General features: G+C 44.5%; 1 protein-coding gene and 1 long non-coding RNA gene across 2 annotated transcripts in view; one reads left to right on the top strand and one right to left on the bottom strand.

The window, feature by feature from the left end:
- LMCD1 (LIM and cysteine rich domains 1) overlaps positions 1-7,987 on the bottom strand; it is a 57,810-nt gene extending 49,823 nt beyond the window's left edge. The window contains exon 1 of the mRNA XM_003982444.5: positions 7,823-7,987. Coding sequence (XP_003982493.1) covers positions 7,823-7,864 — 42 coding nt within the window. The 5' untranslated portion in view covers positions 7,865-7,987. The remainder of the gene's footprint in view (positions 1-7,822) is intronic.
- LOC123384130 overlaps positions 1-21,773 on the top strand; it is a 94,537-nt gene that overhangs the window by 14,121 nt on the left and 58,643 nt on the right. The window contains exon 2 of the long non-coding RNA XR_006594814.1: positions 7,138-7,188. This is a non-coding gene — a long non-coding RNA (uncharacterized LOC123384130). The remainder of the gene's footprint in view (positions 1-7,137; positions 7,189-21,773) is intronic.

Below are 21,773 nucleotides of genomic sequence, written 5' to 3'. Positions count from 1 at the left end.
GCTCCTGTCCTTTGGTGCCCCTGCCATCAACACCACTAAGGACAGAGCCTGGGGTGTTGGGCTGTATCTGAGGACATAGGCTGAGCACCGACGATCTGTCTTCTTCCATGTCTGCAAGGCAGCTGAAGGGGCTGCTTGTTACCAGTAGCACCTGAGAGCTGCCAGTATGCCCCTTGCCTCAGACTTCTCATCACTAAACTGCCTGTTTAAAATGCAGTAACTGGGAGAATTATCATACTCGTTGTACTGTTGCACTGTAGACATGACTGGGGTTGGTTGTGGCTCAAATGTGCAGTGCTGGGAAATATGAGGGTGGGTAGCAAAGGAGAAGAGGTAGGTGTGTGTGTATACACCTGAGCGCTACAGATGGTCATGGAACACACAGAATTCTAGGACACTGACGTTATTTGGCCTTTATCCTACCTTTATGAGAAATGCATTTGAGCAGACTCAAGTTTATGTGGCAAGGACCAAAACTTGTTTTATTCATTGTCTTTTATTCAGTGCTCAGCACGGTGCTTGGCACATGACAGAAGCTAAATAAATATTTGCTAAATGAAGAAATGACTGACCATTACCCTGATTTATAAGCAAGACATCCGAGGCTCGGTGAGAGGTAGTCCCTGTGTAAGATCACATGGCTGGTGCCAATGACTGGTCTCAGGCAAGGGGAGGGCTCCTTTTTAGAAGTGGAGCAACAGCTACCCAAAGCAAATTGTTGCCATTGTCACGATTTTGCATATGATGCTGCCTGAGTATATTTATGGCTAAGTCTAAGTTTAGCTACAAAGAGAAGGTCCTGCAATCTGATATCTTGGAAGCCACATGTGACATGACGTAGGTAAGCTGAACTTGGTTTAACTACCTATGGGATTTCTGTGCTGTACTGATGAGAGGGGATACCAGTAACGGCAAGAGGAAATATTTTTTGAGCACTTACTAGGCATCCAGGCACTTTTCGTGCTTTATCTCGTTAACTATTGTTTACATGTAGAACTATTGTTAACTCGCTTTCTCAAATGGGGAACCAGAGGTCCAGAGAGGAAAAGCAACTTGGCAGAGATTACAGACCTAGCAAATGGCAGAACCATGAGTCACATCTAGATCTCCATACTTGCAAAGGCTGTGTGTTTAACCGCTTCTCAGTTGGCCTCTAAATCATGTGGCTAAAGCTAAATTCATAGCCAAAACGTTCACTTGACCTTCTGAAGTTTGAGGGTGTGAAATTAGAGTCCTCTGGGCATGGAAGTGACAGAATAGAGAAGATCCCCTTTTCTCCTGCATTCATAAAAGATGCTGTGAATCAGTGCATCTTTTGGTTATGTCTCAGGTAAATCTTGGACATGTTATTTCTCCCCGGTGTCCCAACTGCCACACAAAGGATCCCTAGATTCTGCTCAGCTCTTTTAAATGATTCATTTGCATTTTTCTCCAAAGATTAATTTGATAAAGAACCTAATGTTTTAAAACACAAGGAGAAAAAAAATCCATAAACATATCATGTGGATTTGAAACAGCCGCCATGGGCTGGACCCCAGTACTCTTTTGTTCTTCCAGAGAGTGACGTGCCAAATGGAGCCTTTGCTTTTCGCCCCCCTCAGCAATCTTATTTCCTTTTAAAGCATGTCCTGGTGGGGGCTTGGCTGTGTTTTGCTTGGTCCTGATTCACGTGTTATTGGGTAGACCATGAGTCAGGCTGACCAGGCATGTAGAGATACACATTCCAGAGGTCAAGCTTATCCCCAGGCTAGAATTTCCTGGAAGCTCTGGGACTGGGATCTCTAGGATTTATTTTTATTTTTATTTTTATTTTTTTGGCCAAGGGTCACTGCTTCTTCAGTAATTTCAGGATATTATTGTATGCTTCCTTAGATTGTCTCCCTACTAGCCCCCTCCCTTGAGAGTTATACCAGACTTCTAGAAAACCAGGAACAGGAGAAATCTAGAAAGCCCTTGTTCTATATCTGGAAATGGCTTTGACTTGATGTGGGTGACAGTATAGTGACCAAGACATACCAGAGAGGTACAAATGCCTGGTAACATTTGGTAAATCCTGAGTAATTCCTGAATCAGACTAGTAAGGTGTAGAGGGACTTTGATCTCTGAGTGGAGCTCTCGCTGATAATCACAGCTCCCCTCCACCAGACTGCTACTTCTGAGGAAAGCCTTCTTATTTTTTTCTTAGAGTGGAAAGAGGTTAAGGTTTGGGACCAGAGAAGACTGGGTTTGAGTTTGTAACCTGCCATCATATAATCACTTAATCTTAATTTACTCATGTGTAGAAAGGATATTCAAATTTTTGCATGGTAGTCTTTAAGGCTAAATGGGATGTGAGAAAATGTCAGGCACCCACATGTACTCAAGAGATGTCTTTCCCTCCTCTCTTTTGTCTTTCCTCGAATTTGTCTATGCTAGCAGAGAATGAAGGAGTCTTCCTGGAGAGTCCTTAGGGGACAGGAGTCCAAATAAATGATAAAAGATCAAACATGTCCCTTCTGAGAGAAAGTGTAAAAGGGTTTGCTTCTCATATAAAACAGCAGACAATGAGCAAAGGGTTGATCTGGAAGTTTGACAAAGCCTTGTAATTGTATTACCATTTCTGTTTTTGTGAAACCACCATCAAATTTCCACATCAGATATTTAGGCTTAGATACCAAGTATAAGTGTTGGCCACTGAAAGAATCTCAGTGCACATAATGAGACCCAACTTCTTGTTTAATGCTTTCTATAAAAGCTTTATAGAAAGCATTTCTAGAACTTCTGCAGATCCATGCCATTGATATGTATGAAGCTCCAAGAATAGGTTTAGGACACCCTAGACATTCCATGTGGAGTTAAAGAAATATCATCATCTTGAGCGACTCCTATAGAAGTGGTTGGTGGCCCTGCACCTGGCAAGATCATGGCAGCTGCCAGCCAAATCCTCTTCCCAACAGCAAATGAAAAGGAGGGGGGTGGTACTTCCAAAGGAAGGCACTTAAAGGACAACAGCTGTCTCTTCCTTCTGGATGTCCTGAAGAGCCGTTCCACAATTCTACTTTCAGTGGGACAAAGTTTTAGGCCTGTTTTCCATAAACATTTGCTATTTGGGAGACAGTCTGGTGTACTGGAAAGGTCAGTGGACTGGAGGGAAAAGGAAGACTGGTTCTCCTTCAAGGTCCACTACTTCCTAGGAAAGGTGACCTGTCCAAAGTCACCTGGTAAAGAAATGCCTGCAGTTATTATCATGACTCAACCCCTGCCAGAAAACTTCTCATAATAAATATTTCAGTGGTGTTGGATGAACCCTGGGGAGATAAGAACTCCCAAGGTCTATGCTCATCATGACAGATTTCCACTTTATTATTCACACGCTATTTTGAATGTGTAAGTTGGAAAGCAAAAATGAATCTCCTTTCCAAAATCAAATTGAATACCTCTTCAGGAGACCTGCTGACTCCAGCAGGCTGTAGGAGGAATTATTCCCTCACCTTTCTGTCCTTACCTTATTCTCACCAGAAGTGGCAGGCATGGGGGTGGGAAAGAAAGAGGCACACGTGAGCCTGTGTCACTGTCCCTCCTTCCTGGTCCCCAGCTTTTGCTGGACTCAGCCTATTCTTTTTCTTCCTGTCACCTTTGGCTAGTTAATGTGGAGAGAGGATCAAACCACAGGAACTTCAGAGGGAAATACCAAAGTCCTTTCCCCCCGTCCTGCTTATAGAATGGTGGATAAGCCCTGGCTAAGAGGAGGTCTTGGAGCCTAGATGGCTGAGTGTAAAGCCTGGAGATAGTCTGTGATTAAGCCTTTCCTTGCCCCCTACCACCCCAGGTGGTGGATGCACTGGTGAAAGTCCATCAGCAGCCGCCAACCCCACATATTCACACAGGTCTGCACAAGATGACAAGCATCTGCAATTTACCAAGTAATGGCTTCAGCATCTGTTTTCAGAGATCCTTTAAGAAGGACTTGGATAATTTCTGTCTTTCTTTTTTAAAAACGCTCTCTTTGGGGCCAAGTTCCTTATACACCTATGGGCATGTCTCCACTGCCTTGGCTATAAAGATCTTTAAGTGACAGCCTAGTATATTTTTAAGATTGAAGGAGCCAACGACAGTTCTTGAGGAGCTGTGTTTACATTGGATCGGCTCGCTCAGGCAACACGCCAGCAGTTTTGCACGCTGCAGGAACTGGAGGTGAAAGCAGGAAGCGCTGAGGGCAGAGGAGAGGATGAAGCCGGGGGACAGGAAAGCCAGGAGGGAGGGGATGCAGACGAGGATGTGGGGAGACGCCCAGCTGAACCTGGCAATGCACTTAGAACCATCATGTAATCTTCTTCTGACATTGTGTTGAGGGGTGAAAACAGAAAAAACTGGCTCCCTTTGGAGCCAATCCACTGGCACATGTACAGTCAACAGTGAACATGCTCTTAGATCTCTTTGTTCTAGTCCTTTCTAAATTCCTGCAAGTGGCTCCTTGGCAGCCAATAGGCCTGTATTCTTGCAAAGCCTAATGGGTTTCGGCACATTTTCTCAGCAATCTCACGTAAGGAGCTGGACCCCTCTGGGGCTAAGTTTCCTTGTCTAAAAAGTGAAAAGAGCTCCATGTCCCTTTTCAGGCCTAAAATTCTATGACTCCAGAGTGAGATGACTGGTGATCTCTGTTCCCTGTAAGCAGATTTTGTATCTGTTGGGGGGAGAATGGAGGCAAGATCAATGTTCAACTTATCAAGACTGAGCAACTGGCTTTGGTTCAGCTGAATAAAAATTAGTTGCTCTTGAGATGAGATAGTCATAAAGAAAAGCATGGCCTTTATCCACCAAAAGACTCCTTTCAGCATTCACACACCCATCGAAATCTACCATTGCCAACCAATACTACTCCTACCACTACGCCTACTACTCCTAGCTAACTCTGAAAGCTGCCCTGCTGAGCCTGTCATATACGTTATCTCATTTAATGACCACGGATACTTTGGGAGGTAGGTGCTGCAACCGTCTCTCCAATTTTCAGATAAGGACACAGACTCAGAAGTTAATTCGCTTGCCCAAGAGCACATAGCTAGTAAGTGGTAGAGTTGGGGTAGGAACCTGGATCTGGTTACAAGAACAGCAGTACAAGTATTCTTAAATTTGCTTAATCAACAACAGAATAAATCCGCAGTAGTGGTTGATTCCACTAAAAGAAATGGCATTTGGCCTTCAAGGCCCTTTATTACCAAGGAATGTTGACTATGCTCAGGGAACTTTCTGTGCTAGGACACCTTCTCTTTCCCAGTAGAAAAAAAACACATGATGGCTCAAGAGTAGCCACTGGGAGCAGTGAACTTGGCACAGATGAGAGGAGGCAGGTAACTGTTTCTAAGGTCTGCCACTAACTAGGTATGTGATCCTCAGGAGCCACTCTGTCAGATTGGTTAGACAGTCTCTAAGGCTACTCCGGGTTCTGGATTTTATGTTCTCCTGAAGACCTTTTTATGACTTTCCAGCTGCTAAGGATTCCTCGTATCCCTCTTCCCTTTGGGGGTAGGGCAGCAGAGACAGTTTGTATGCCATTTTAAACCATTTCTCATTTTGTAAATGCGTCTCTTGCAGCTCCAAGAGTCTAATAAAATGGTTTCAAAATGCCTACGTGTGATTAGGCATCCTGAAGCCAAATGTTATACCCCCCGCCCCGCTGCTGCAGATTTAAAGAGTAAATATGCAATAAAAGCTTTTCAGCATGCTGTTGGTATGACAGTGTTTAATCACTATTATAAAGTTCAGCAAAGAGAAGTTCTCTCCCGCTCCCTTCTTTTCCCTTGACTTTTTGAGTTGAAGACTTTGGTTAATCTACATAGTGGTGACCGTCCTCCTCATTGCCACAGTCCCAAGAGGTTAAAAAAAAAAAGTCCACCCTTTCATCTCTACCCACCACATTCCTTCTCTAAGCCTGTAATTGGATCTAAATGGAAAATAAACCCTTTGCAGGCCAAGGAAGTTGGCACTAGAGGGTGACAAGAAGGAGAACATGTTCCACCTCTAATCCGGATAATCACACTCTCCGATGCAAAGGAAAATAAAAACAAGGCTTCCTCCAAGCTGTGGCTTTGGCTTTCAGTAAAGAGGAGGGTTTCCATGTACTCTGCCTTACTTCAGACATTATCTATCAGTCAACATGCAGTAAAACCACCCCCAAATCACCTGACTTTGTAGAGGACAGTGGGAGCTCTGCCCCTTTAGCCCTAAACTCTTTTACCTCAGCCGAATTTGGGGAGGCAGTTCAGGCACACAAATGTCCGGCTGCTACAAGTTAAAAAACATTCATGTACAAAATGTACTGTCCGCGAACACTATGGTCTTAGCTGGACGGATATTCAGTAGTTCCCTGGTAGTTTATTGAGTCCTGCTGTGTATGGTATGCTGTGCTGGAACAGAGATGAACCAGAAAGGTTTGCCTTCAAGGAGTGTAGAAAGATGTGTAAAGAATTAAGAGCAGTCTGTGCAGGACTCACTACTAGGTAGAAATTAGCAAGTACCTTACCAAGATCTAAAGTGTTCTGAGAATTCCATAGAAGGAGAGACGACCTGATTCTCCAAATAGTCTGGCAAATGTGATGGGACACGGTACGTTCCAGAGATGCCCTGATTAAGTCTGACTTGGTGAACACATTCAGAAAGGTCTGCAGGACTCTGTGTGGGAGTCTGGGGCAGGACGGCTATGTAATGGTGCAGCAATAAATCAGATGCATGAACTCTGTGGCTCTAAGTATCTGGCTTGCATTTTTATTTTGAGTGGGACATGGGTTTGGGGTTTTTTGTTTGTTTGGTTTTGGTTTTTTGCCTCTCATTCTACTCCACAGGTAATGGCAGATGTCTAAGGAGGACTCTGCCCGCAAGAGTTTAAAAATGACTGCTTTGGGAGATTAACCCATAGTGTATCATTACTGATACAACTGCTGGGAGGGAGGCGAGGTCTATTATCCCCCAAACTGGAGACAAGGAAAATGAGGCACAGAAAAGTGACTTGGTCAAAACAGTATAGCTAAAAAGGGGCTGGGCCAGGGTTTCAGAGCCTAAGGCTTTCCTTACCCTGTGTTGCCTGCTGGAACCAATGCTCTATAACCCCGGGCTTCTGTTTCTCCACTGGCTTAGACTGTCTGTCTCTCTGTTCCTTTCCAGCTCACTTGCCCTCTAAGTCTCTGACCTGTGCCCTCTCCCAACTGCATCCAGGTAAGTAGCTGGTGGGTGTTGGAGCTACAGGCACAGCTGAGGGCCTCTCCTGCAGTAATTCACCCGTGACCTTCTGGGCTCTGGGCCAGCCCTTCCTGAAAGGGAAACGTGCAGACCCTGGGGACAGAAATTAGTTCCCCTGTGCTGGCACTGCTGCCATTGCCAACATCACCAACTAAAGAAACGTGTGTGTGTGTGAGTGAAAACCAAAAATTACTAGGAGGACAGACAGCCAAAAGGGAGATTCCTTGTGAGTAAATGTTACTCTCCCCCAAGCCTTCACCTCAATTCCGGGAGGTGGAAGATGGGGTGGGAGGAGGTAGGGTCCCCCCCCCCCCCCCGTTTCAGACAACAGAATTACTCTTAAAAAGAAAAAAAAGTTTTATTTAAATTTTAATTAGCATCACCGAAGAACTAAGATTCTTTGCAAATACTTTACACAATGGCTTTTAAGAGTAAGTTTTAGGGTGTGTGCCTATTGGCTCAAATATGTATTCCCAACTTGTTTTCTGGGAAGTCTTGGAATTTAATGAATTTCCTTCTACTTACGTCTGGGGAAGTCTCCGCGAAACCTGGGAGAGGGGCACAAGGAAAAGGTAGAATGTGGGTTAAGTACAGACAGATAGCAGCTCACCTTCTGAACTCCTGGGTTGAGGTCCTTAGCCACCTTTGCCATCTTCTGTGGTGCAGGAACAGCGCCTGGCTTCTCGGCAGAGGCGCTAGGGCGCGCAGCGGGGACAGCGCTGGCTGAATGGCCAGGTTCGCGGGCCCAGGGGGAGCTCTGCGCTCGGCCTGGCGCCGCGAGGTCCTTTAATTGGAGAGCGGGACTCCCTCTAAAACCGCGCCAGCCAATCCTCGCGAGCGCTCGCGCTCGGCCAGCCAATCGCAGCGCGCGGCTCAACCCCCTCCCTCTGGGCGGCCAGGGCCGCGCTGGGCGGCTGCTGCGGCGCGAGCGCTGCCCTGACGTCAGTGCGGCCGCGGCCCCTGCCCGTCCGGGCGGCTCTCATCAGTCCCTCGAGTGAGCTGCAGGAATCCGTCCCCACGCCCTTCTCCTTTAAAGGACAACGGGCAGAGGGTGGGGCGGGCTGCTGGGCCCCGCGATCCATTCAGGTCAGAGGGGAGAGTGATCAAACTGGTAGGCCGAGGTATTTTTAGTGAGCTGGGTCCAAAAATAAATGCTGAGCGTGTTCCCCTTCCCACCCTTCTGCCTTGTTCTGGAGGGCGGGCGTGGGGGGGGGGGGGTGTTGCGGGGCGAGGCGGGGGAGGCAGGTGGTATTCAGCCTCACCGACTGGGCCTGCTAACTTTCCCCAACCCGGGCAAGCCCTCCCTCCAGTGAGCAGACAAGAGGTGAGAGTCCAGCGGAGTTAAGTTTTTTTTTGTTGTTGTTTTTTTTGTTTTGTTTTTAAATGGAGGTTTCTAAATTATATGAATCTGCCTTCCATAAGTTGTGTTAGAGTACACCCTCCCAATTCAGCGAGGAGGAGAATACAATTCTGATTTTAAATAAGCGCTGGGATGCACATTTTCTTTCTAGTTTCGTGAGTACTTAAGGTGTTCTTGTTGCCGTGATGATAATGACGGTGATTTTCACTCGCATTTGGTACATGAGGACACAGGATCAGAGAGGATAACTGGTCCAAAGTTGAACTCTTCAGCAAGGCTTTAAAATCGGAGTTAGTGAGAGTGAGCGCTTACCTGGGAAGAAGGGGCATGGGATTATAGCAAGCCATAAACCGGGAAATTCTAGTTAAACTCAGAAAATTGGGTTATGGAGATCTGGACCAGCAAGCTTCCCTCTGTGGATTTCTCACATCCGTGGGGCAAAGTGTCTGGCCACGTCTAGCATTAACAGGTCCTGTAAGACATTATCAGCCAGGTCTTCCCTCGCAGTGCTGTGCTGTGGCCTATAACTCCACATCTTTATTAAGCGAGTTCTACAAACCTGGGGTCCTGGGGGCATTTTCCCTGCCCGGACAGAGGACTAAACCCCAACCCCTTTTTACCCTGGGGAGAATGCTGCTGTTTCGTGAGGTTTTCGGTCCTGTAACTCACTGCCAGAAATGAGTACCCTCTTCTACCAGGACTCAGGTGGGCTAACATAAACCAGGTTGCAGGGAGACTGAAAGGGTGGGAGGGAGTGGTCTTAAAGTACTTTATGTGACTTATTTGGGAGGATGGGGGAGCTGCAGGTCACATTCTAGGGCTTCCTCTCTTATTGGAGATACTTTCCTTCTTAAAACCTCCTCCAGTTTGGTTGTTAACATATCATCATCATCCCCAGCAATCCCAGATCTTAACCAATGATCCCAAATTATGATTCCTTTTTTACATTCCTGGAAAAGGCTGGCTTTCTGTTCGTGATTCCCCATTTTCCTCCTTCGTGGATCTGCTGGAATTGATGTTTGTCTTGCTTGCTCCCAGCCGTAGTCCCAACACCTAGCATGTGACAGACACTTGGAACACATGTGTTGAATGAATGCAGGTTGGGTTCTGTCTTTTAATCAGCTTTGAGCAGGCAGGCAGGGCTAGGAAGAAACGGTGCAGTGCTACACCTGGTTTAGTTTGTCCAAACTTCCAAGGTGGGCTGCACAGTAAACCCGTGTATAAATAAACGGTGGCCAACAGAAGACTGGCCTGAAAGAGTTTCCATGTGAATAGCCCATTCAGTAGCAAATCCTAGGAACAAAAGTGCTGAACTGGGATGTCATGCCAGAAGCTTTTGTATTTCAGAGTTACAGGAACAGAAGCCAGGAGAATAACAAAGACAGGCTTTATCCCTCGCAAACTGGGCAGAAGCCTTCTCAGTGAAGTCATTTCTCACTCCTTTCCCAGCCTTTTGCCCCATCTTGAGAAATTATTGTTTCATGGAAAATTTCTAATTGTATTAACTTTAACACTGTATAGCTCCAAACACATGACCCTCTTCCTCTCCATATTTTTACCCTTGGCCCCAGTGTCATTTAAGGAGGCAGATATTGTGGCTCTTGTGAGAATCAGGAGCTACTGCTTGGGGTGGCTCAGTCTCTTTTTTCTGGAAAATAACCTGTTGTGGGCAGAAAGGCACCCCCTCCCCCCCAGTGCCTGCTTAGTACTTATTCTGTCCCCAGCTAAAGATGCTGACTTTGACTCTTCAAACCCTTCTCTTGAGCCAAATGTTCCAGGGAACCTATAGTTCAGAGTCTTGGCTGGATAGCTGGACAGACTATTATATCTTTGGACTGTTCTGGAAAAAGGAGGAAATGTGACCATTACACCTCAGCTTCACTCTAGCTCTGAGATCCTTTTGCTTCTGTTTGGAAGAAAGTGGACTGTCATTTCTAGGTAGGAACAGTGAGAGATCTGATTTTCCCAATGCTCATTGCTTTGTGGTGCTAGGGCTTATCAGAAGCTTCATTCATCCTTCAAGCAATTTGGGGGCACCTGCCTTAGCCAAGCCCTGTGCTGGGTACTGGGGACACCCCGGGTACATAAACTAATCCTTCCCTTTCAAGAATGTTTTGGTGTCATAAACATCATTGGAGCTCTCCAGCTGACAAAGTTCTTTTCTTACTTGAACTTCAAGACAATCACAGAATACTTCTAATTATTCCATAATAATTCTAATTATTTTTCTGGGAGAAAAATGGAGATATTGGACAGTCAAGCTCTATCCAGGATCACATAGCCAGTAAGTGGCAGAACTAAAATTTGAACTCAGGATTTCTAACTCCAAACTGTGTCCTTTCAACTGTACTGCTTTACCTCTCAAATGAGTCTTAAGGATTGATTATGGGGAAAAAGCTAAGCACTTGAAAATGGTGTTGTTGTTATTGTCATTACCAATGGGTTTGTCCTAACTGGGATTTTTCACTCTGTCTCCTGCCCTTTTCATTGTTCACTCATTCATTCATTCATTCAACAAACATTGAACTGAGAACTACAATGGGTTAGGAGGCCCTGAGCTGAGATATGGCACACCATGAATAAGACAGAAAAGGTTCCTGCCCTCACACAGCTTCTATTCTAGTGGGGGGAGACAGGCATTAATCAGGTGAACAGATAATTAGATAAGGTAATTGAGGATGGCAGTGATTGCCTTGGAGGAAGTACATGGAAAAGACATTCACTGGATATGTGGTCCTTTCACGTCAGATGGTCCAGGAAGGCCTGACTGAAGGGATCATGTGAGCTAAGACCTGAAGAAGGAGAATGAGTCAGCTGTGAGTAGAGTCTCCATGGAAAGAACATTTCAGAAGGATGGAGTCATAAGTGAAAAGACTCTAAAGGGGGTACAGGTTTTCTGTGTCTGAGAGATCATAAGGTTGCTGTGGTTGGAGGGCAGTGAGAGACAGGGAGAATACATCAGGGGACCTGAGAGGTATTTGGTAACTGGATCACATTGGACCTTGCTATGGAGGCTAAATTCTTTTCTGGGAAGAGTGGGAAATTATAGGTCAGTGCTTTCCATGTGAGACATAATGTGTGTCAACTAAGTCATTTAAACATTTCTAGTAGCCACATGAAAAAAAGGTAAAAGGAAATGGGTGAACTATTTATAACATGTTTTAGTTGACCCAGTATATCCAGAAGGTTGTCATTTCTACCTGTGATTGATATACAGTATTACTGAGATATTTTACATTCTTTTTTTGGTACTGTGTCTTTGAAATCTGGTGTGTGTTTTATACTTGCAGTACACCTGTGTTGAGATTAACCACACTACAAATGCTTAGTAGTCACTTGTGGGCAGTGGCTACCATATTGAACAGAGCAGTTACAGAGTTTTAAGCAAGGGCAGGGAATGACAGTATCTGATTTACTATTTAATTCACAGCAAGGATGCCCAAAAGGTACTAACAGAGACCTAGCTTGTTATCAGGTGGAAAGACCAAGGGTCTGAAAACCAATAACTACATGTCTGGTCTGCTCTGTTTCAACTCTACTCTACTTACACTGGGAAGGGCAAGTGATTTAGCCAAAGTCACAAAGGTAGAAAGAAGCCAAGCAAACCTTGAATCCAGATCTTTTGGCTTCATGCCAGACACTTTAGGAACTTGCCAATAATTAATGGCTCACAATGATGATGTTTTTATTGTTACATTGTAGCAGGTGTGGCTTAGTTGTTTTAGTATGCAAACATGAGTGATGGCTTCTATTTGGTTATGAGTTTTTAGACCTATTGTGTTCATTAAAACACCCAGCACCTAAGAGTAGGTATATGTAAATAATCCATGAGTCACCTGATATATTCTGATGTGCAATAATTGATTGATACAAATAATCCCTGAACCATATGATATATTTTAATATATTAATATTAATTGATACAAATATACCATGAACCACTTACATGTTTTAATTTGTATCAACTTGGACCATCATTTATACCAAGTATATATGACTTGTTCACAACTTAAATATTTTGGTTTATTTCCTGCCATTCTTACAGAGACTTTAATTTTAGAATAAGTATCTAATTTTTTCCAGATTTTTGGATGGATTCCTAGATCAGGAAAGGCTTTGTCTATAAGGTCAAAACATCTGGATAAAAACAAAACATGGTTTTTGGACCCAAGCATTCTCCTGCTTTGTAGCCTAACTTTGGGACTGTGAAGGACCCAAGGAGAATCTATCCATTGTGAAGGAGCACTGGATCAGGAGTCCAGAGCCCTACATTTTGATCCTAGCTCTCCTAAAATGTTATGGCTGGCCATCATCTCTAAGGCCACTTGTGACTCAAATGTGTTATTTACTAGGAGGCAGCGATAAATTTGCTCTGAATATCAGATACATATCCTACTTGATGGTGCAATGGAGCCCTTCCCTTTATTTGCCAGGTCAGTGAGAGAGTGTGAAGAGCCAGGATTTAGACCCAGAAAATCTCTGCATGTGTTTTAGCTCTGTCACAGGGATGGGTGCAGGCATTCAGACAATGTATTTGCCTATTTGCTGGTAAGAGAATGGAGCCCCGCTGGGTTATTTAAGCTGCTTAAAGCCTCATAGCTAGTTAGGATCCAAACCCAACTGGGATCACTCACAAGATGTCTGGCTTTACAGTAAGGGTTTAGCTTGGACTAAGGGAGAATGGGCTCCTCACCTTTCAGGATTGTAATGGGTATTTTTTGTGTTTTCTTCCATATCTACTCTTTGCTCTGTACCTGGAGACTCATATGGGTCTCCACTCTCGGGCCCCTTTGCTGTCTTCCTGGAAGCAGGAGACTGGTGGGAGATCAGGGGTGTGTGTATTTAATCTCCCCTCTTCCGCCTTGTTGGCCTGGATTTTAGAGATGGTCATGCTCTTCTACCTACAACCACAGCTCCTGTCAGCCTGGGGACAGCTCTCTCCCGTGGCTGCTTCAGGCCTGGGCGTGGTCCCTGCTTCCTGCTGTCACTGGCCTCAGGGTGCTTCCTCTTCTCAAGTGAGTCCTTTGAACTTTGTTTTCTCCTTCACTGAGAGTGCCTTTATTAAATTTCCTTCAGTCACCCCTTCAAGTGTGTCTAGCCAGGGCTTAACCTGTACTGAAACAGAGTGGATTTTAGAGATGATCTCATTGTAGCCTTTGCTGGGTTGTTGAGATACAGAACACCCTCTGGGTTTCTCATGTGGTCTTTTCTGCTCTTGGCATGTGAATTAGTTAAAATGATTTGGAGCTTTGCAAACGCTTAGAATAGGAAGACCAGTTGGAGGTGTTGGGAGAAACAAGACAAATTTGGGGGCCTTCCCCAGGGCAAGACTGCCACAGCTGCTCTAGGGTCATGAAGAGGAGGCTGCCCATGGCCATTGACAGTGGCTTTAGGTGCATAACTCCCTTGTGCCTTGGCCCTCTCCTGTGTCACAGTGGGGCTCATTGTGAGGAATGAATGTGGGTCATATGCAAAAGTTTGGTCTACGCCTGACGGTCCTTCCAAATGTTCTGTTCCCATGCCGGGATTCCAGCTGACATAAAGCCAGTCTTATGTCTTTGGGGACAAGGCTTGAATGTGAGATGCTGGGGGACTTGGAGCCCTTTACTGAGGTAGACCCTCTTGAATCGCTGTAATTTGCTGACCTGCATCAACTTTGCAGCCAAGATGCAGCAAAATGCTTCTCTTGCTGCTGGGTTTGGCAGAAAACTGTTGAGAAAAAGAGTGAGGATTTGGAACCTTAACTTACCTATCTGTAAAATGGAAACAGTGATACCAATATCCTGAGTTTGAGCCCTGATTATACTACTTACTAGCTATGTGGCTGTGGGCAAATTAACTGTTCTCTTAGACTGCTTTAGCTGTAAGACGGAAATGATCAGCCCTACTTCCAGAGGGTAGCACCCTGCTTTATGAGGGGGCATGTGCAAAGCACCCAACCCATTGCTTGATACAAAGTAATTAATACCCATGGTTTCCTTCCTTTCCCAAGTTTTCTGTCCCTTGGAATGTCTTCAAATCCACAAATAGATTCAGAGTAACAGTTCCCTGCTATTCCTTTCTTTAGCCTCAGAGATGAAACTTGCATTAGACTGTTTCTGCATTGTTTTACTTGCACATGGTGATCAGGTGCAGGCAAGGGTAAACTTGTCAGCTGATGAGTGGGCATCTACCCCCCCAAAAAACAAGAGGGCCAGAACCTCCAAGTTCCCATCCCCACCCATGCGGCACCTACCCTCTGCTTGGATGCTTTCCATGTCCGAGAACACATGCTCTTACTGGGCCAATCTGGCAGTTTGGGACATCTCTCATTGTTAGAAGGTTCTGTGTTACCTTGGCTGACATGTGCCTTCCTAGAGCTGTTACCTACGTGTTTTTTCTAGCCTTTGCAATGTCTTTGAAGGGCTCTCTCTTTCTTGAATAGTGACGGTTGATCTGTTAGAAAACTGTTGTCATGTGTTCATAGGTCTTCTCTCCCCCAGACTTTAGGGACTATTTTATCTGGCCCCAGTTACATTCCACCATTCCATTCCACTTTGGTAATAGCCATCCTTTCCCCTATCTTGTAACTGTGTTGCAACCTGTGGAGGGGTAAGAGCATCAGCTTTGAAGTCAGGGGCATTTGGTTCAAATCCCTGCATGGACACCCACTGGGAACCTCAATTTACCTATCTATAAATGGAAACAGTGATGCCAATATCCTAGGACTCCTAGGCAGATTAAATGTGCTAATGTATGTACCAAGTATTCAATCTCTTGCCCAGCATGGAAAAGGTGTGGTAACTGTATAATTACTTTTTAACTAATTTCTAGGCAAGTGGTTACCATGCTTGGTTCTCTTAGAAAATATTCCTAGTGACCTGTAACATTGTCATCAGCCTGGATTTGGGAGTTTTCCCCGCCCCCCACTCCCTTACACCAGGAAAAGGGCATTAAATGAGTGTTCCATGTATTTTGTTACAATCACAGATTCTTACAGGATGATAGGACTGTCAAAATACTGTTCAACGGTCATTTTAAGTATGTTCATGGGAGGCAGGTTTTAATTTAAAAACAGTTTGGATCTTCTGTGGCTAAACATGCACATTCTAAGAGGTCCTTTGGGATTGCAGTGGAGTGTTCAGACATCCATGGGCAGAATTCCAGAACTCTTGAAAGATGAGTGTGTCCTGTGGCTGATGAACAAGGTATGAAGACACCAAATCCCCCTGACGAAGTCCAGCAATGCCTTGCCACTGATCAGCCTTTCTGGAAAGACTAGATGAGCTCACTGAGAAGAAAACGGTGGATGGGAGATTTCAGGAAAGATTCTTAGTTATCAGAAATTAGGCATTGGAAGATCTGGGGCTTCCTGTTGATTTCCCAAGTTGTTCTCACAGCCCAAGACACATGGTTTGGCCATGATGTCATCTGACACAGATAGACACGCTGAGACCAGAAACTGTCAAACAGATTCTGGATTATGATGGAGGGTGGGAAGGATGTACAATTTAAGGGCCGTGTGAGTATGGAATGAATAATGTTTTTCAGTAGGGTATTACCACCCATCCTATCGTTGGTGGGGGTGGGTGAATTGAACTCTGAGATATTAAAAAACAGGTGTTCTGTATCCCCCTAAAGACCTTACTTTTCCAAGTTTAAATTCTTTATTTAGTAGTCTCATCTTTTGTCACGCTAGGAAAGTATTTTCTTTTTTTTTTTTTAATTTTTTAAGTTTATTTATTTATTTTGAGAGAGACACAGACAGTGTGAGCGGGGGATGGGCAGAGAGAGAGAAAGACACAGAATCCCAAGCAGGGTCTGTCATATGTTCACAGGTCTTCTCCCCTACAGACTGCCAGAGCAGAGCCTGATGCGAGGCTTGAACTCACGAAACCACGAGATCTTAAATTTATTTTTTTTAAGTTTATTTATTTATTTTGAGAGCGAGAGAGAAAGAGTGAGCAAGCAGGGGAGGAGCAGAGAGAGAGAGAGAGAGAGAGAGAGAGAGAGAGAATCCCAGGCAGTCCCCATGCTGTCAGCACAGAGCCGGATGTGGGGCTCGAACTCACAAACTGTGAGATCATGACCTGAGCCCAAACCAAGAGTCAGACACTTAACCGACTGAGCCACCCAGGTGCCCCAGGAAAGTATTTTCACATCCTGTTGAATTTACATGACCAATATCAGTCATTCATTCATTAGTTCATTCATTCGTTCATTTGATCACTCAGTTGATCATTCAGTCATTTGGTCTGTGGTTCTATCAGTTACTCAGTTATTTCATTGGTTCATTGGTTGTTCAGTCTTTTATTCACTGAATGACTCTTGCACATCTCTTTCTGTACCAAGAACTCTCCTGGGTGTCAGACATGCACAGTGAAAACAGATTCACAGAATCAAGTCTCCTGGGAAAAAGAGATGCTAAACAAGCAATTGCAACAAAAGGTGATGAATGGGGAGCATTATGATAGGAAAAGCATGAACCCTGAGGCAAAAGGAGTTCAGTTTGGCTGAAGATTACAGTTTTCCATTACCTAAAACATCAGATCCCGGTGGCTTAACTTCCTGGGTGTCTAAATACATAACTCCAAACACTCTAACATTAGAAAGAATAAGAGCTAGCTTTGTGGAGCCCTTGCGATGTAGACAGCCACTGAGACAACACCTAATCTTAACTGAGTTAGTGTCTCTACGTATTCCCACTTCACAGATGAGGCAGTTGAGGCTCACAAGAGGATAAACAGCTTGTTTGTTGGTCACATAGAGTGAATTGGCAGAGCCAGGACTTGAACACCGTTCTGATTCTAGAGCTCATGGAAATAACCATGAATGTTTTCCCCCTTTGTGCCCAGGAAGTGGAAACTCTGTAACAAAAGGTGTTGAGAAGCCAGGGCAAAGAGAGCCTTTGGACCTTCCTACTCTACTCCCAAAGAACCAAGAGCTCTGCATTGAGCCTCACAGCCCATGGGAAAAAGAGCAAGAACTTGGGGTGATCAGGTCAGAGAGCATCTTGGGGTGAACTCTGTTCCTCCATCCCAGAAGGCATGAGAAAGCTTTGCGGGAAGTTATTTGTAACAGTAGAAAGACCTTAGGCAATCCAACGCAGAAATGAATCAATCTTATGCTCGTATGTGCATTTTAAATGTAGCTAGAATAATATAAAACGGAATTAGAAAGCCTCATGTCCACAGGATGTCTTTATTTAGTGTAAAGCAATCCATTACACATGCTCTCTTTCCTTTTCAGTGATGAAAAAATAATGTGAGTCAGTCATTTTTGCAAAAATAGTCCCCTATTTCAAAAGAAAATAGTTTTCTTAGAGAACATAGCCTTCTCTCTATTTTTTTCTCTCTCCTTATGTCCCCTCCTCGAACACCAACTCAATAATAAATATCTCCCATCCAGATGTTAGATCATATTGGGATAATTTGGAAATCTTTGTGCTAAATTTAGAAATGATTCATCTGCACATTGAGTGGTACCTAAGTTTGGCCACGGATGGGGATAGTTGCTTGCCCTGGTGCTGATTCAGGCTTGCCAGTGAGTGATCTGTCTTCTATCACTTGAGATATTACTGAACTGCTGTGATGACTCAGCTCGAGTCTGTACAACTGTGAATACAACAGCAAGCTCCCTCAGCAACTTCTCTTGGTGTCCCCCACGTGGTCTGAGATGATTCCAGGCTCATTGACACTAAGTTTGTGCCATGTATTCTCAGTGAAGGTATGCGTGAGTCATATTTCCTCGTGTCTCCCTGTCCTGTTTGGTATTCTGCAGTTGCCACAGGTGTAGTCCATACATCATCCCCTTATTCTTAAGTATCTTAATTATCTTTGAAGAATTTCCTTTCTAGACCCAAGAACCGTGAGTCTCAGAGTCCATGTAATCTGCCTCTCTTCTGTATTACTACAGTAGTATTACTTCTTCTTGACACTAACTAGTAGTATTCTACCAGTGCAATCCAGCCTTTACCATCAGCGGCACCCCTACCATCATTTCTCCTAGTAAGCAATATTTTGGAATACTTAGAATGTTAGAGACAATGGTTGGGTTCCTAATACGCTTTATCTGAATTAATCCTCATACCAGTCGCATGTAATAGGTGCTATTGAGATCCTGATTTTGCTTAGGAGTTAAAAACAAGGTTCAAATATGCAAAGTAACTCACTTGCAGTCTCACCGTTATTAATTGGCAGAGGAATTATCTAAACCCAACTTATCTGACACTATGCTTTTAACTAAGACCTCCGTATTTTCTAACTTGGTGATCTTTTCCACCATCTCATATCATCATCCTATCACTTCTGTGTGGTTAATTTTGTAATACTGGCTGCCTGATACTTGCTATACTCACATGATCAAGACTGTAGGAACAGACAGGTAATTTTCAGCATGCACTGATATTTGGATCGGTCTGCATCATCTATTAAAGTAAATCCCCTGAAGGAAAACAGAAATCCTGCATTAGTATGGACTCAGAAGGATGACATTCAAACTCCCAGTCTCCCCTCTCTGGCAGACACTTATCAATCTCCAGGCAAGAGAGCCGTTTTTTTAAGTAGTTATTCCTCTTTGATACAGGACCTCTTTTCCCTACTGTCCTATAATTTTGTTTTCTCTAGTGATGACCTCAGTTCTTTCTAGGAATAGTCTCAGGGCATCTGTAACGTTTTGCTCAAACTTTATTTCTCCTGGTTGAACAACTCTAACCTGTGCCCAGGAGGCCCTGGTGGTGTATATGGAAATTGGAAATTAACCCATCGTTTCTAATGTCAAGGGGACTCTAGTGAGTGATGACTGCCAGCAGGCAAGAGTGGCTCCTATCCTGAAACCCCGTCTGGTCCTGGTCCTCCCTTTTAGGTCCATTCCTTTCAGGCCAGGCTTAGGTTCCATGGACCCCAGAATTCTCTTCGTAAATGGCCCCAGTCTCATTTGTAGAACAGAGTGGGCCTCTGCCCTAGGGCAATTCTCCTCCAAAAATGAATCTTGTCACACTTTACCCCTAGGCCCAGGAGGAGACCAAGAGGTGGTTGCTTATGGGATGTGGATGGAGTTTGAGTATCTTCACTTATTTAAGCAAGACCCCTTGGGGTGTGGGGCAGAGCTAGGAGCAGAAAGAGAAGGTGGTGACAGGCCAGAAACCAGAGGGAAGTCCAAGAGCTGGGAACTCAAACTCAGCCTTCTAGGTTGTTTTGAAGAATTGTCGGGTAGGAGGATAGAATATATTTTTATTTAGCAGTATGTTAGCTTGATTTATAACTTGTGTATATTTAGACATACACCCCATGGGCCTCTACTTATACTGTTTTTCCTTATGTCCCACAAGTGTTAGGGGTAGGTAGGCCTGTTAGCTATCACTAGGGCAATCAGTCATCCCAGTGTATCTGAGACTAAGGGGTTTCCTGGGATTCAGGATTTAAAGTGCTAGTGGAGAAAGACCTGGGAAAACTGGAAGGAAATGAGTTGATCAGGGGCGCCTGGGTGGCTCAGTTGGTTGAGCGTACAACTTCGGTTCAGGTCATGATCTTGCAGTTTGTGAGTTCAAGCCCCGCATCGGGCTCTGTGCTGACAGCTCAGAGCCTGGAGCCTGCTTCGGATTCTGTGTCTCCTTCTCTCTCTGCCCCTCCCATGCTCATGCTCTGTCTCTGTCTCTCAATAATAAATAAATGTTAAAAAAATTTTTTTTAAAAAGAAAATGAGTTGGTCAATCTAGACTACCTACTACCTATAATGTAGTGACCACTATTGATTTATATAACTATATGGAACTCAGACTACTTCTTTCTGGGGCAGAAAGAACTTCTGTTTACATTTTCATCATAATAGCATGCAAGAAATTCCACTTAATGATAGACCTTCTCTCAGAATCAGGAGATAATTAAAGGTCATTTAACCACTGGCAGGCATGCTGTCTCCAGGGCAGGATGCAGCCATTAGCAGTGGCCTTTGTAAAATTGCCACTAAAATCAACAGTGAACATTCATTGACCACTAGAAGAAACATCATCGAAATTGTTGCTGGAAGTCAAAATAGCTTTGTGTACCCTGGACTGTCTTATTTCTTCAAGAATGAGGAGAGTGGGGATGGTTCCGTGTGATATTATTCCTATTGATGCCCAGTTCCACCTTGGCTACAACCATCTAAGGCACCTCCTTTCTAGGGAGCCTCTGGTGCCTAAGAGGTGTGGGTATTTTGAAGTGTTTGGCAACTGAAAAAAGAGTAGGTGAAGTATCTTTAGCCAAATAATTTCTAGGAAGAATTGAGAGGTAGATGAAGTTAATTTCTGCCCATGCTGCTGTTTCTACTTTCCCCATCATGTTGTTACCTGAGTTTTTAGGAATAAGACATTCACTCATTGATTTATGCATTCATTCATCCAGCAAATGAGGCCCAGAGTGGTAATACTGCAGGCAAAAGAAACAGCAAGACCAAAGGCTCTGTGGCAGGGATGTACTTACTTTAAGATCTAAAAGCAGACCAGAGGAATGGGCTGGAAAATGAGGAAAGTGGAGCAGGAGAAGGTCTCAGAGTTGGATTGGGGCCAGGTCACATGAGACCTTAGCGGCCACAGTACAGACTTTGGATTTCATCAAGTGCAATGGAAAGACAGTGTGGTAGTCTGATTGATCCCCAGAGATAGGCACACCCTAGTCCTGGAACTGTCCCCATTATCTGATATGACAAAAACAGACTTTACAGATGTGGTTAAATTCAGGATCTTGAGATGGGGAGATTATTCTGGACTATCCACGTGGTCCTGGGTGCCATCATATGTACTTCTTTTTTTTTTTTTTAATGTTTATTTATTTATTTATTTATTTTTTTAATTTTTTTTTTCAACGTTTATTTATTTTTGGGACAGAGAGAGACAGAGCATGAATGGGGGAGGGGCAGAGAGAGAGGGAGACACAGAACCGGAAACAGGCTCCAGGCTCTGAGCCATCAGCCCAGAGCCTGACGCGGGGCTCGAACTCACGGACCGCGAGATCATGACCTGGCTGAAGCCGGACGCTTAACCAACTGCGCCACCCAGGCGCCCCTAATGTTTATTTATTTTTGACAGAGAGAGAGAGACAGAGCATGAGGGGGGTAGGGGCAGAGAGAGAGGGAGATACAGAATCCGAAGCAGGCTCCAGGCTCTGAGCTGTCAGCACAGAGCCCGACACGGGGCTTGAACTCACAGACAGGGAGATCATGACCTGAGCCGAAATTGGATGTT

This window comes from Felis catus, chromosome A2 (genome assembly GCF_018350175.1).
Source record: "Felis catus isolate Fca126 chromosome A2, F.catus_Fca126_mat1.0, whole genome shotgun sequence".
Classification (NCBI taxonomy): Eukaryota; Metazoa; Chordata; class Mammalia; order Carnivora; family Felidae; genus Felis; species Felis catus.
This window is presented reverse-complemented; position numbering and strand designations above follow the sequence as displayed.